The sequence below is a fragment of the Rhipicephalus sanguineus genome, chromosome 7 (assembly GCF_013339695.2).
Source record: "Rhipicephalus sanguineus isolate Rsan-2018 chromosome 7, BIME_Rsan_1.4, whole genome shotgun sequence".
NCBI lineage: Eukaryota > Metazoa > Arthropoda > Arachnida > Ixodida > Ixodidae > Rhipicephalus > Rhipicephalus sanguineus.
The window spans coordinates 100973221-100988145 of record NC_051182.1 but is presented as its reverse complement, the minus strand read 5'-3'; the positions used below and the strand labels follow the sequence as shown (position 1 = coordinate 100988145).

At 45.4% G+C, this 14925-nt stretch overlaps 1 protein-coding gene across 1 annotated transcript; it reads right to left on the bottom strand.

Moving 5' to 3' along the window:
- Positions 1 to 705: 705 nt before the first annotated feature.
- Positions 706 to 13317, bottom strand: LOC119400812 (uncharacterized). The gene is made up of 5 exons (XM_037667749.2): positions 13075 to 13317; positions 10463 to 10504; positions 5549 to 5667; positions 3905 to 4003; positions 706 to 864 (listed from the first exon to the last, which is right to left on the bottom strand). Exons 1-5 carry the CDS (start codon positions 13112 to 13114, stop codon positions 727 to 729), a joined length of 438 nt encoding a protein of 145 aa, XP_037523677.1. The 5' UTR covers positions 13115 to 13317; the 3' UTR covers positions 706 to 726.
- Positions 13318 to 14925: the final 1608 nt, after the last annotated feature.

Here is a 14925-nt window from a genome sequence, read left to right as displayed (position 1 = left end):
AACATGAGAGTTCATCCCCGGAGAGTAGCTGCTCATGCACATCAGTTCTGCCTATTTCACTTTAATGTGCTCCTGGTACGAAATCACCCTTGTTGCGTCAGGTGCCGTAGGGAGATGCTCTGGTCCTACGTTGTCCTCAACCATGAGCTTGTCGTCCGAATAGATGTGTTAATTTTGCAGCCATCTTTCAGCTATTGCATTCATCTTAGCAATCATTGTGTCCGACAGTTGCATCGCTTAAGCCGTGTTCTACATTTGGAGCAGTTTTCTCTAGACTGACTACGTAACTCTGACGCTATCGACGGGCATTATCTCGCGCAGCGTGTGAATCGAGTTTGGTTTAGGCCTGGTCGCTGAATTCCTTGTGAGTTGCCTTGATATATCCAGTGCTGCTTGCGCTTATTCGGCACACAGTTGGAAGGACAAGCCCTTTGCAGAAAACTGGTGGTGTGCGACCAGCAGACGTCGGTAACGAGGTGACCTTGAAATATTGTAATTATTGAAGAACCCAGTCTATTTTTCTTTCTGGCGCATAATTTAGCAATCATCACAAAGCTGGTCCACACGAAAGTATTGTGGAGTGCCTTGACAAGTTACATAACAAACCTGTCAACAACAACAAGTGCCGCGAGTTAAGTATGTATTAGAAGAAGATTGTATGCATACTGCTAATGAAGATATTCGCCACATAATAGCGCATTCAATATATCAAGCGACTTTTATTATTCAATTATCTGCTTCTGATGGACTTTCTGTCCTTGGTGGAAGGTGCTTTATGGCGTCATGGTCATCAGGGTAGCATAACCCATTGTAGCATCTTCCAGGTACACCATCTTTATCCGTTTCACTATCAACGTCATCTGCCTGGAATACAACGAAATAAAATGCGCTTAGTTATTCAGGTCTAGGAAAAAAATATTTCTAAAGAGTAGAAATCACCCTATCTGATCCACTACTTCATCAAATCACTTTATTGTTGTTTTATCGCAAATATAAAAACTATTTGTATGTTCGCGCTATCATTTTGGTATTACCGTTAAATGCCGAGCAAGCGCCCCCCTTCCTTTTTCGGGAGATCTGAAATAAGCGCCAATCGCTCAGCAGTCGTGCACTAAATGAGCGCAATATTCGGGCGTCCTCCTTCCTGCAGGTAGTCGCATAGCGTGGGCATCTCTCGTGCCCGTTCAATCCGGCTGCGCTGAATTGTTCGCATCTGGGTCTCACAGGTGGCCTCCCACTGCTTTTCAAATAGTGTCAGGGTGTCTAAGGTGGCAAGCTTTATTGGGATAGCAATTATATGGACAGACCAGGCACAATTTGCCCGTCGCCATCGCCATGAGGTTCCGTATTAAGTTCAAGGATAACATCACCCCCTCGCGCGGTATGATCTATGTGCGAGTGAAAGCGTGCGAGCGCAGCCGGCGGTCGCGGGTCAGGCGAATACGAAACGCGTGGGCCTTTTTTTTTCTGGGGCGAAAGGCCCGTAGGAGGTCCCGGAGGCGGGGCTTAGTGGCTCTGGCAGCAAATCCCTACTTTGAATGGCCGGGCACGGCCGCACTGTGTGGAGAGGAAGATACAGATGGCTCGTACCTTTGTACGTGCCGTGTTCTCACAGCTAAGTTTGCATTGAAGCGATAAACTGCACGGAGGTCTCTTCGCTCACTGAAGCAGCCGCGTTTCCTTAAGCCAGCGTTATGGTGAGTTCCGCCAGCTGTGATGCAAAAAGGGGTTAGCTGCTAGCGTGACTTCGTATGACGTTCTAATTCGTTGCGAACGCATTCATTGCTTTGCCCTTGCGGCGAAACTGTGACTTTTTTGTGCATTCCCCATAACATATGGCATACGGTGTCCGGGACTTACAGTACCTGCCATTGTGGGAGTGCTCAGTGGATGAAATGCGGTGCTGTAAGATGCCATGAACGCAGGCAATCATTTGCAAGTACCCGAGGGTTACTGGTTCTTCCTTAGTTCGGCTTGGGTGAGGTGGCGGTAAGTTTTGTCTAGCCTCGGGTATAGCAAAGTATTGCTGAGATTTGGTGGGAACATGGTCCTTTCACCATATCGAGTGCAGTGGAAAGGCCCAGGTAAGATCAGCTCGGGTGGAAGCACCGAGAGCCTTATTTCTCTGGTACGACTCATGACCTGGAGTGCAGGTGATGTGTGTATGCCCTAACTGCTTCTTTGCCGTTCCTTTGAGGATTTGTAGTGCCTGCCTGGAAATTCTCCTTTTTGAAGCGTTCGGTAGCATGCTTGGGAACTACTTAGTATTATGGCTTTCTCCCCGGAGGCTGGGTTGGCCAGGGCTATTGCTGGTTCCTCTGCCATATTTATTTTTTTTGTTAAGAGGCCAGCTATCGTTCGGTCTTTGTCCTCGTTGTCAACGACGCTGTTAACATGGGCTGGAATCTCTGAGTATTTCGCCTCATTGGTGTATCATGCGTCAGGATGTGTACCATAGGTATCGCGAAGCTTCGTTATTCTGGCTTTTGTTCTTACTATATGGTGAGCTCGATGCATGTTGCTTGAAATGGGGTCAACAGGGATGCCCTCTGAAATGGTCTTTGCTCGTGACGCATTTGCATAGCTTCAGTGTATCGTAATCTTCGAACTGGTGACGTACTTTAGTAGGTTTCACAAGTTCGAGTTCGCTGCCATTGTTTTGCTTGGACGAGCACGTTTCAGCTGTTGTGGAGACCTGAGTGGAGTAGGCGTTGTGCGGAGGCACGCTCTGAAACCCCTACGGCAATATTTATGGCGCTTCGGACGAGGGTGTTCAGTTCTTCGATTTTTGCGTTCTTGAGGTCTATGAAGGGGTTGACGTGTCTGTGCGTTGTTCTTTAAACGGTTCTTCAGGTTTCTCACTGTAAAAAAATTTCCCTCTATCCATAGGCGTGCGCAGGGTTCTCCATTAGGGGGGCAAAGGTTCGTCGCAGCGCCACAACCCACCCTACTAAGTCAATGCATGGGGAATATTTTGCGCCCCCCCCCTCCCTCTTAGGTGACTAGAAGGGTCAATGTACGTGGCAGATTTCGCGCCCCCCTCTTAGGTAACTAGGGGGGCGGCCGCCCCCCCTGCCCCCCTGTGAGCACGCCTATGCCTCTATCAACAGATTTCGCATACCTGATGTGTTGGAGAATGATGCGAAAAGATCCCACTTTCAAGTGTGAAGCGAGTTTCCCAAGCTTGGGTAGAACTGTTGCGACGTAAACATTCACCTTTCACGTATAGCAAAAACTGAGGGCCACACGTGGGAATTTTCATAGTGTTCAGCAGCTCTCGATGTTTCTTATACGTAGAATCACATTACAGGACATATTTGCTAACTAAAACACGCGCACTTACTAACGTACTCACCGCTATGCGTGTTTGCGCATCTTGTATAATTAGTGAAAGAAATGGTCATTGAGTCTGAGAACGCTTGTTCGATTCCACCCTCAAATATATTCAGCGTTTGTTTAGTGATCTACAACTAAGCGGTACGGATATGTACTTACCATTTGATTAGTGCCGTTCATTTGGGAACCACGTTGTAATGCTACTTTGCTACATTGTATCCCAGCTCCTAAAGTTTTGCACAGTAAGGTAGCTGACTGGGCTACTTTGTTGTGCATCCTGATGATAAACAGCGCGAAAAACACGGGGTCATGTTGTCTTGCTATTTCATTGTAAGCGCGATTGTTTTCTAACTGTTCCCACACATACATATATAATGTATTCATGTCAATGAGATGATCAGTTGGAAGCCAGCGCTTGTCCAGTGTGTCCGCTTTTCGTTCCCGTGCTTTGTCGCGCTGTTTATGATCGCTAAAGTTTCACATTCGGCCTGATATGTTATTCACGCACGTGAAACATCTCGAGTGCGAGCCAATAAATCTTTAATATAAAACTCCGAGAAACGCTTACCCAGCAGTCTATGCCATAGGGTATATAATGCCCGTAGAGCCAAGTGTTGTTTTGAGATACATATTTGCAGTAATAAATGCAACCTGCAAGGCCCACTTCCTGAAAAATTATGGCATAGAGAAGGCACGCCTTTTAATACTAGTCAGGACAGGAAGAGACAACGCTGCTTAAAACTGTCAAATTACTGTGCATCATCCGTAACTGTTACGCGGCTACATTATGCCTTGGATATAATAGGTATAAATAACGTTGTTCTCGCAGCGAAGATAGTGAGCACAGTAAGCAACATATTGTATTGTTGTAAATAACGAAATGTCATCGCATCCGCTTAGGTGTACTGAGAATTTTGCGGCCTTTTTTTGTGAAACGTACTCATGCCTCATTCTGTTGCAGTTATTTCTTCTGGTAATGGTAATTTTCTCTCGAATGGTAGTCAGTAGCGAGACATTGCCCTACATGATATGCTACGTATTTTTTCACCTGGACACATCGCATGACTTTCCTTCTTTTTCTATTTCTTCTGGAACAGCGTGGACATGTATGTGTGCCTTTATGCCTGTTATCGAGATCTATCACGGTTTGAACAATAAGTTTTGCTATTAATTAGCATGAAAGAAGGTAACGCGTAACGCATGGACGCAAGATATCCAAACCGAAGCCCTTGTTTTTTCTGGTTCTCCTTTTTTTCATGTGTCCGTGTTCACAAGCCTTCCTTTCTTTCATGATGCATCCCTACCAACCCGCTCACATTTCTGAATTTGTGGAAGTCACCTGGTTTTGTGTAGTGTTTGTGAATATCCACCCGTTTCCCTTTGGTTCCCATCACGATATACAATTTAACGTCTCTTCTTCTTTCTCGTTATTTATGAAGACGTAGGCTTGTTCGCGTATTTACACTGTGGATTACACTCACTTGGTTGCCACATTTTCATGTTCCGTCATTTTGTGCCTACCCTCTTACAGCGGAATCTAATAAAGCCCCCTATTTCTATCTCAGTTTCTGACATGAAAAGCGAATTTTTACCACCGCATTTCATTTTCAAAAGAGGCCGTAATAAAATCAGCTGAATAATCAATGTGTAGTAATACCATAGTTCTCTAATTGAAAACGGCTCACCGACGTTTCACCAACTTCCTGTCAAGGTAGATCTGCTTTTAAAAGCAAAATTTTCCTTCTCAACGTAATCGGTAGCGCAAATAATGCACTCAAAGATCTTTGCACAATGTCATACTTGCAGTAGATAGAAAGTAGCATGGGTTTCACAAAATGTGCATTCCGCTTCTCTTTCATTCTAATATTGTTCAGGTTCATATTTGGGTATTGCTGGGAAAAGGGTAGCAGCCACTAATCCCCTGCTGCTAGCTTGGTTCAAAATTACGTATTTAGCATAGAACTGCTGGCAACTCACAAATGATACGTATACGCTGTAATTTTCGCTGAAGTGAGTGTGCATACACTTTGGGAGACTAAAGGTTCGGAGCAGGCGTACATAAGCGGTGAAAGCTTTGAGCATTATGTGCTACAAAACCTTATAGCATAGCAAGAAATATGATATGCATCTTATTTCCATTCTCAGTGTCGCTAAAGACGAACAGAATGCATTAGAATGTGCTGTGAAAAATTCGATTTAAGGTTTCACTTACTGCACGTTTGGCATCTTCACAGCCATGAGCGATGTCATGAGGATGCGTGTCATTTGCGGTAGCTGGAGATTTTGCCAACTGTACACCTTTTTCTTGTTTTTCATTTTCCGTCACCGCATCTAGAACAGCAATAAAAACAACGTAAGACATAGGAGCATTTCACCATATAAGTTAAAAAGACTCAATTGGGGCATGTAAAAGTTACACCAAGGTATACTAAATGTCTGAAGCTCGAATATTTTCTTCGTTCTAAGGGCGGGCCCCTTGAGCACGCAACCGAGACGTATTATTACGTGAACTTAAACTGCGCTTGGGGCGAAGCACCAGAATAGAAGCAGACAGGACGAACACAGACAGGGTGTGTCACGTACAAATCCAATTCTACCAAGATGCGTTGTCTGTTGAGACAATGAAGCGAATGAAGCCATGAGAGGCTTGAAGCTTTGTGGGCTTTCTTGCTACAGACAGCGCAGAGGCCAGGGACGTTTAATCGGAGGATAGCGATGTATTGAAGAAGTGGGGCATGCCCACCACCTAATGTAGTCCTTCGCGATCGGTTTATATCGTCTTTCCACGGGCAGGATGGAGTGTTCCTTTAAGAGCATGTTTAAGCGCACTGTTGTCGCTACATGTATGTGCCCCGTCACAGGAAACATTTTAAAATCTGATACGCTTTCTTTGCAGCCACGAAAACTTAAAAACACGGGATGTGTAGTCGCCAAAAAAACAAGTTGTTTAGACAATAATCGATAGACTGGCCAACTTCCACGTTACATTTTTGCGTTGAGAGAATAATTTAGATATGGCTAAATATTTTTCATTATTTATAAAGATTTATGTATATGTACTCCGAGTTACTGAAGTGGGCAGTTAACAGTACTAAATTGGTCGCATACTGGTAAAAGTGTGTCGATTGCTTAAAGCTTTACCTGAGCTAGCTGAAATATCCTGTATATTGCCTGTGTACTGTAAATATCCCCTAGAAGCTCGAATTATGATAAACTTTCTGCACTTATGTAAAAATCACATAACGTAATTCTAAGACGCTCGATATTACGTTCCACAATGAAAATGAAATGGTATGCTGCTTTGAGTGAGTTTGAGTAATTATTCGCAATATGCGTATAATTATGTATTTAATTATTCAACTATCAGTCATGATCCACTTTTGCATAAAAAGAACCAAATTGTAGACTCAAACTGCATATGCGATTTCTTTTTGGGCGTGTCCATCCCGAGCAAAGAAAAATAAAAAAAGAACTCGACGCTAGTCCCGGAACGCAGCACGTTAAAAGATCGGTTGAACATCGTAGTGCCTACGTGAAAGCGATTGGCTATAGTGATATGCAGGACATTGGGGATAAGTCGACTTATTTAATGATTGGAAGGTTCAATGCATGCTATCCGCGACGTATCTTGGTCTTTCTTGGCCACTATTTTAAACATCTGCCAAAACACAAGTTTTATCCAGGTACGTAGACATTGCGCCTCAACGGCATATGTTTTGCGTGCATTGACAGAGGCGCTGTATTCTGTCGAACACGACTCCTGTCTATAAAGGTTGTTTCAAGAAATGTGTCCAAAATCCTCAAAAATCACGGAAATGCGATATCTGTTCGATGCCTTCACAATCACTTCTTCTGTAGCTGCAGACATTTTAATATGTCTAAAGACTGAGATACATGCATCCCGAAGTCGTTTCATGGCGATGTGTTCGAAGACGTAGGTGACTGGCTAGACCACTTTGACCGGGTCGCAACAGTCAACGAATGGAATAAAACTAAGAAACTGCGCTGCGTCTATTTTGCACTTGAATACTACGCTCGCACGTGTCATGCGAACCATGAGCCGTCTATTACCAACTGGCAAGAATTCCAAGGACAGCTACGTGAGAAGTTCCGAAATCTCGAAAGAAAACAGAATGCCGAGCAGGTTCTGCAGAGCCGAGTTCAGAATTCAAACGAAAGTGGGGCTACGTTCGTTGGGAACATGTCACGCTTGTTCAGGCGCGCTGACGCAGGAATGGCTGAGACAAGGAAAGTTCGTCACCTAATGCGGGATGGGAAGGAACAACTTTCTGCTGGACTCATGCGCAAGCCCCAATCTGCCGTCGATGAGTTAATCACTGAAGCGACGGCAATGGAGCGAGCACTTCAGCAACGCTCGCTGCAGTACGACTGCCAAACTACTGTCGCCTGGGTGTCATCTTTCACCTGTGGAGACGGCGTAGCAGCACTCCGAGTGCTTGTGGGCAGCGTTGTCCGCGAGGAGCTTGAGAAAGTTCGCCCAACTACTACTCAGCCGAGTGCGACAGTTCTGGGTGACATTCGTGATGACATCAGCAGTGTGACTCAACCATCGCTCCCAATGCGTGCGTAAGCTCCTGTTATGACTTACGATGAATCATTACGGAGTCCTCAAGCTTCTACGGGACGCCGTCCGCCCTCTACTCTTCCAGCACTGCCACGTCAATTCGCTGCTGCAAATGCCTAAGTGAACACCTACGAGCACGACGTCCCGCGCGAAGTCACCCGGAAATCAAACGTGTGGCGCACCTTTGTCAGCAGGCTACTTCGCTATCCCTGCGGCGAAGCGGGTCATCTGCACCGCCAGTGTCCGTGTCGCAGGATGGGCCTTCAGTAATTTCACCTTAACGCGCATCGACCAAGCAACGGGGAGCACCCACGTGAAATTGAACAGTAGGTGGCACCTCAGCAGCCGTTTCCTCCAGTACAAGGCCGCCTGTCCCGTTCACCTTCTCCTCGGCGCCTCAGCTCGCCAAGTCGTTACGCCACATTCTGGAATGCTCCATGATGCTCCTGGAATGCTCCAAGATGTTTGCAACAGTTCCCCAAGTGTTTGCCCGCGCCACGAAAACTGAGGACAGCGACACCCGGGGGTCGGGCCGCTATTTATTGCCCTGACAAACATCCTCCAACAAGACACGTTAACGACGCAGAATTCTCCGGTACGCCATCCTTTGACAAGGACGCAGTACTTTCTGCCGATATTTCCGTAACCGTCGACAATCACCAGGCCACTGCTCTTGTGGATACCGGAGCCGATTGCTCCGTTATGAGTGGTGAATTAGCGGCTGCTCTCCGAAAGGTGATCACACCATGGAACGGTTCCCAGCTCCGTATGGCTGACAGTCATCTAGTGACGCCGGTTGGGAGGTGCACTGCCCGAGTGCATATTGGCTGCTATACCTTTATCGGAGCTTTTGTCGTGCTGCGAAAAGGCTCCAGGCAGGTTGTCTAGGGAATAGACTTTCTTAGAGAATATGCGGCTATTGTAAATCTGCGAGAGCTGCTGGTAACATTTTCACGTAATGCGAACTCACAAGAATACGAACCACGCATGATGGCGTTGCGTGTATCCGGTGATTCAGTGACCTTAGCGCCCCGTTCTAGTGTAATGGTCAACGTGGTGTACGACTGTGGCAGAACGGCGCAATAAGGCCATCACCAACGTGATTTCCATGTATATCCTGGATCATAAAAAGTAAGACAGCGTCCTTCCTTCTGCAAATTTCGCATGTAACACCGCCGTGCAGGAGACTACAAGACTTACCCCTTTTCGCTTGCTTCATGGCCGCGAGGTTACTACGTTGTGAGACGTCGTGCTTTTACCTGACGCCTTGGCGAACACCACCCAATATGCTGCCCAGTACGCTCAGTACGCTGAAAAACTCGCCAGCCAGCCCGCTTGCGCATTCGTTCTCAGCAACGCTGCGACGCTCACCGATACAACCTTCGCCACACAGAGGTCGCCTACCACCCCGGAGACAAAGTATGGACCTGGAGTCCCGTCCGCCAAGGAGGCAGGTCGGAGAAACTGCAGCGCCGTTTCTTCGGGCCTTACCGGGTTCTTCAACGCCTCGATACTCCCGTCCTCCCGCAATCAGGCGCGATCCTCCCGACGTGCAGCAAAACCGGGCATCGTGCACGTGGCTAGGATGAAGCCATATTACTCACGTTGAATACTTGCTGACCTTTACAAGTTCGAAAGCATCGCGTCCATGCTTTCGGAGAGGGGAAGTAATGACACGTGCATTCAATGGGTATCTGGCTGTTGCGTGGCTACTTTCCTCATTATTTGTGAGCGGCGGAGGAATCCCTGGTGGTTGAGAAAGACGAAGAGGTGCTGCTCGATCGGAGCTGTTCCGCTGTATTCCGGGCTGCTACTTGTTCTCCTCTCATTACCGTGACAACATTGCGATGGTTGGCTTTACTTCGGTACTTCATGCACAAGAGTGACGAATTTGGTCCAGCAATTTCACGTTTGGCTGTTGGCTTTTATATGTTGTTTGCCATATCAATATCATTGATGTTGGCATATGATGCATGTTTTAGCACCTGATTCGTTTCTAGCGAATAAGGAGACGTGGCAGAATTTTAGGTATGTGAAATGGCACATAAAAGCCAAAACACAAACAGATCAACGAGGATAGATGGCGTCTGTAATTAGGGCATCTCTGTGCATGCTTGTAGTCTCTGCACATATCTCATGTTCATCACCGCATGAAATAGCTGATAGTTTGCGCTGATTCGTTCTGTATGTGTCTTTCTTCGCTATTTTCAGCAATTTTTGTAGTTTGCACAAGAAAAGTTGTTTGAAAACTCGAGGTCGCATTTCTTTCATTGAAATGTGATTGAGTCATTGGCTATGGCTTTCACGTTAAAGTATCGCAAACGGTGGGGAACAAGTTTTTGAGGAGTTTAGAAAAAACTGAGATTTAAAATGCAGATGTGAAACACAATGTTGAAAATGCAGTGTGGGGGCCCAACAAAGTGATTTAAGTATTAATTTGTCCTGGTGAGACTTGCGTCTCGCCTCTTTGTTTCTTCATTGGTTTCCGCTTAGAAAACAGCGTGCACATTTGTATCAAGGGTGATATAGGGGCACTCTTACCTTTGTTTTGAGGAACTGGATTCGCAAGCGTGTAACAGCACACTGAAATGCAAAAAATAGGTTGCCTTGGGGAAATATGTACGCAGAAAGTTTAATGTCCAGCTTGAGGAAAATACGTAATAGACAATATGAATTTACATGTGTGCCAAAATAATTGTAGCTTTCAGGGCATCGCTAAAAATATGAAACTTTCCACTGGGTTGCTTTTGCTTACTGCGGAGCGCATGATTCTTTTTTCGGTGTACGTAGAAACTAAACCGCGCGTGATGTAAGCTGGAAAATGAGATCGAAGTAGCTTTAAGATTTCATATATGCGAGTGTGCAAAACCTTCGAATGAAAAACGGCCACTTTAAATTCGGGTGATCATTACGAATTAAGCCAAGTCGGTTCCATTCGCTTTCAGCGACGTTTTTAAAAACAATGCCCATTCATCTTGCAATTTATTGAGAAACTGTGTCAAAAATTAGTATTATGAAATGGTGCAATTGTTAATTTGAAATCACCCATAACACCTGAAAAACAGCAGCACCGTGCTCACTTTCGTTGGCGACTGTATGGCATGATAAATCGCTGTACCAGTACCGATTACCCACTGCTTTTGTTTGCCAATGGTATGGTGTAGTAGAAAGATATAAAGTTGAGTTAGAAAAATATAAGGCGTTCAAACAAGGGCACAAGAGAAGGGAAATGGACAAAACAAACGCCGTGTTTTCCGTGTTGCATCCTTTACCAGGTTTTACGATGGTCTAATTACTTGCGGAACCTGCACTGTTTTCCTTAGTTTTTTTAGGACTTAAAATCATGTTTCTATTTTGCCAGACTTTAAGTGGTCTACTCTCTCTTTGTATGTTATTCTTAGCTTTCCTGGCACGTGTGCTATTCTGCTTTTTTTTTTTCGCACGGACTATTGCGATAACTGCAGTCGTTTTATATTGTCACGTGGTCGTCACGGGGAAGACGGCGGCAGTGTTAAAGACGAAGCAATCTTCTTGGGGAGGGGGGGGGGAGTCACTTGAGCGCCGGAAATGAAAGGTCAACGTACAAGCAATGCATGCTGTACACTAATAGCAGCGATGACAGTCGTCGATCGTTGGTAATTTGTTTATCTGTAAATTGCGTCTGCTTTTATGCGCGCCTTATCGGACCCTCCAGCGTTATCGCTTATGCTCTCGTTAGTTCTAGAATAAATTCCGTTACTCGTGTCCTGCGTGTAACCTGAACAAGACAGCGTCAAACAATAGCGATGTTTCTAAACATTGCGGCGCGGCCTGCGGCGAGCGGTGGTAGCAGTATTTTTTTTTTTTTTGGTGAAATCCGATCACATAAAAAATAAAGGCATAAGCGCGCGTAGCATTATATGCTTTCCCAAATGAAGCAAGGAAATGTAAGTGAAATCCCCCGTAGGGCCTCAGTTAGCATTCCTATTTTTTCTGGGGGGGGGGGGGCTGTAACACTGCTGCAGAGAGACAGCCACGTTCTTCTATGAAGATAAGGCCAATGAATGCCCAGGAATTGAGGGCAAATGAAACATTTGCTCACGACACCTCAGAGCGGCTTCGACACAGTTGCACTAAACATACATTGCAGTGTTGTCTCTGTAGCGTTTTTTTTTTCTTGTAAACATTGACAGATGCGCTTAACATGCGTAATGAAGGCATCACATCTGCGCCCCACTCGCTGATCGTAACGTATGCACCCAAGAACTCGAATGATCTCTATTTTGCGACAACCGGCTCAACTATGCGCCTTAAGATTTGTTCTTAGGAAAAGAAGTAAAACCAGCGATACTTGATGTGAATTTCCTGCCATCGGCACACATTACGCTAATGCGTATTTGTCAAGGTTCACTTCCTGGCCTAATGTAAACAATGGTGTCAACTGCCCGCAGACATAGACGTATATTTAACATATACAGTTATGTTGCGAGTTCTTCGGCAAATTACGTGTGCGTCCGCTCGTCTATGTACGATCTTCCATGATCCAATAATGTGAACAGATCTTAAATATAGTGCAATACCGGGCCGACTCCCGTTACAGTATGTATAATGTTCCAAAAGATAGGGGCAGAATTCGCAATTAAAGGCCAGAGTATGCGCAGGGGTGGAGGTCGGAATGGGAAATATATTGATTTATACGTCACCACTAATACCGCACTGATTACGCGCATCACTTGTATCACACGTCTTCAAAACCGCCGTAAGAGTAGCAGAATCAAGCAGAACAACCTAATGCGACGCACATCTTGCATAATAAATCCCCTTCAGGAAAGTACCGTCTTATATTTCACTATTATGTAATTATGTCGTCTTCTAGTGCGCCTATTGATTGTTGCTTAACAAATAGTCGTAATTTTTAAAGTTGTTATAAATATGCTCCAATATTATCCGTTCATATGCTTTACACCCTGGCATCGTCCTCTTCACTGCTATGTTAGACTGCCAGGGTCGACGAAGTCGATGTGCAGCCCCGCGGTTGCTATTTACGAAATGCCGGAATGGCGCAGTCACCAAGTCATTGTGAAGCCTGCTATATAGATACAGCATAAACATACAATGCTTCGTATGTGTGAGTGAATGTGTATTAGTCGTTACTATTAATAAAGTAGACTCACCTGAGAGCGTTGCGAAGACTATGACGACGACTGCACGCATTGTTTGACTCTGGTTCGATCTGAAGCGCAGAAGGCAGGCACACTATCACCTGCAGAAGCCACACCTTTTATACTGTAAGCCGAGCTCATTTTCATTTAGGAGGCGAAGTCCAAGTACATCGGTGACTGATGATGATGAAGTGGATGTTTCTTTTGTTTATTTTAGGAGTCGTGTCGAATAGACCGCACCAGGTAGATGTTTTAGGCAACAGAAGGGAAAGGATGCAGCCAAAACCTTGGTGTAGTTCTGCAGAACTAGAAGTATAAAAACAAGGAAAAGAAGAAACAAACATCAATTGTAGCACAAGGACATCGCATCTGTATCATCTTTGGAATGTTAAGTGTTGTTTGATTAAATGAACAGTTTGTTTTGTTCATCGGAGCTTACACCGAAGTTTAGACAGCGAAGGAAATTTTGCCCCCAAGTGTACAGCTTGACATATTGATATATTAGAGTACAGTCGGCAGGTGATTTCCCGTCTCACTTTCGGACTAAAAGAATAGGAAGCTCAGTAGCTGATGAATTCGCATACTGAGAATCAATTGCTGGTACCATGAAAGACTTTGCCGCCTGTGCCAAGGCGAGATTTGCTCGTCTTCCAAGACAGAATTCTTAGATTCTGTATCCGCGTAATAGATAATAGAGCACAGTGCTTCTTTTCTGACGTAGTGGCATATAGTGCGGCGCACTCACAACGGTTCTGTAGCGGTATTAGAGTCTTTCAGCTAGTTGTGGTAATACCGTGCCGTACACGGTATGGTATTAGCGTACCGCTCCTTTTTTCTCGCTCGTTGCGCTTTCGCCGCTCTCAGTTACAGTGACAGTGTGTCTCCCGAACGACAGGTTCTTCGTTCACCATTCGTAGGCATAGAGGCACCAATGAGGCCCGACAACCCCATAGCAACTTCTCACAAAGGCATTTGGGGTGTTGGCGTACTTTCACTGGAATCAGGATCGGCAACATCACAAGCGAGAGACAAGGAGCGGCACGGTATTACCGTAACTTTCTAAAACGCTCTATTAGCTACACGAACGCGCTGCATCTGACCAGAACATTTACGTGTATCCAAATACTGTAGCTAGCGTGGTAAGTTGGACCAGTTGGAACTGGTTGATGGTGTAACAGTGCAAACAAAGAAAAAACGAGAACATGAGAGCTGAAGAAAGCGCTGTTTGTGCTTTCTTCTCCTCTTTCATGTTCCCGTCTGTTTTTTCTTTTTTTGCGCTGTTACACTATGATACGCTAGCTAATGGAGTGTTTCTTTAGATCTGGATTTCTTCTTACAGCAGGTCCCGGAAACCGAGTGCCAGTTTCGGTTTCAAGATCCTGAGATCTGGTTGAACGAAGTGAGGTTGGTGTGGATGTTCGCATTCATTTTCTCTGACGAGTTTTTACAAATAAACAAACTTGATTGAACTGTAAATAAATATTTTTTGTTTATGTGTCTTTTTGATTTCTTATTTTGTGAATTTTAAATCGGACAAAGCGCGGGAACCGGTGGACATGTGTTCGTAGCGTTTGCCTCTGCTTACCCCTGCCACTCGCTTAGCGATATCACAGGTTGGATCGCGCTCGATTATCTCGCTCGGTTGGTTTGCCAAGTACGAATACGGGAAAGATAAGACATTTCATGTGGCGCGTAGCGAACGGAAGCTGCAGTGAGCAACGTCGACCATGCATTAGACGAAGATGGCTAAATCGGGGCATCACATGTTTTGCGCGGCTCTGCGGTGTGCTAACCAAGGGATTTCCAGTTCTGCAAAGGTTCTTCAGGATTCCTAGTGACACCGGGTGAGCACAAGTATTTGGG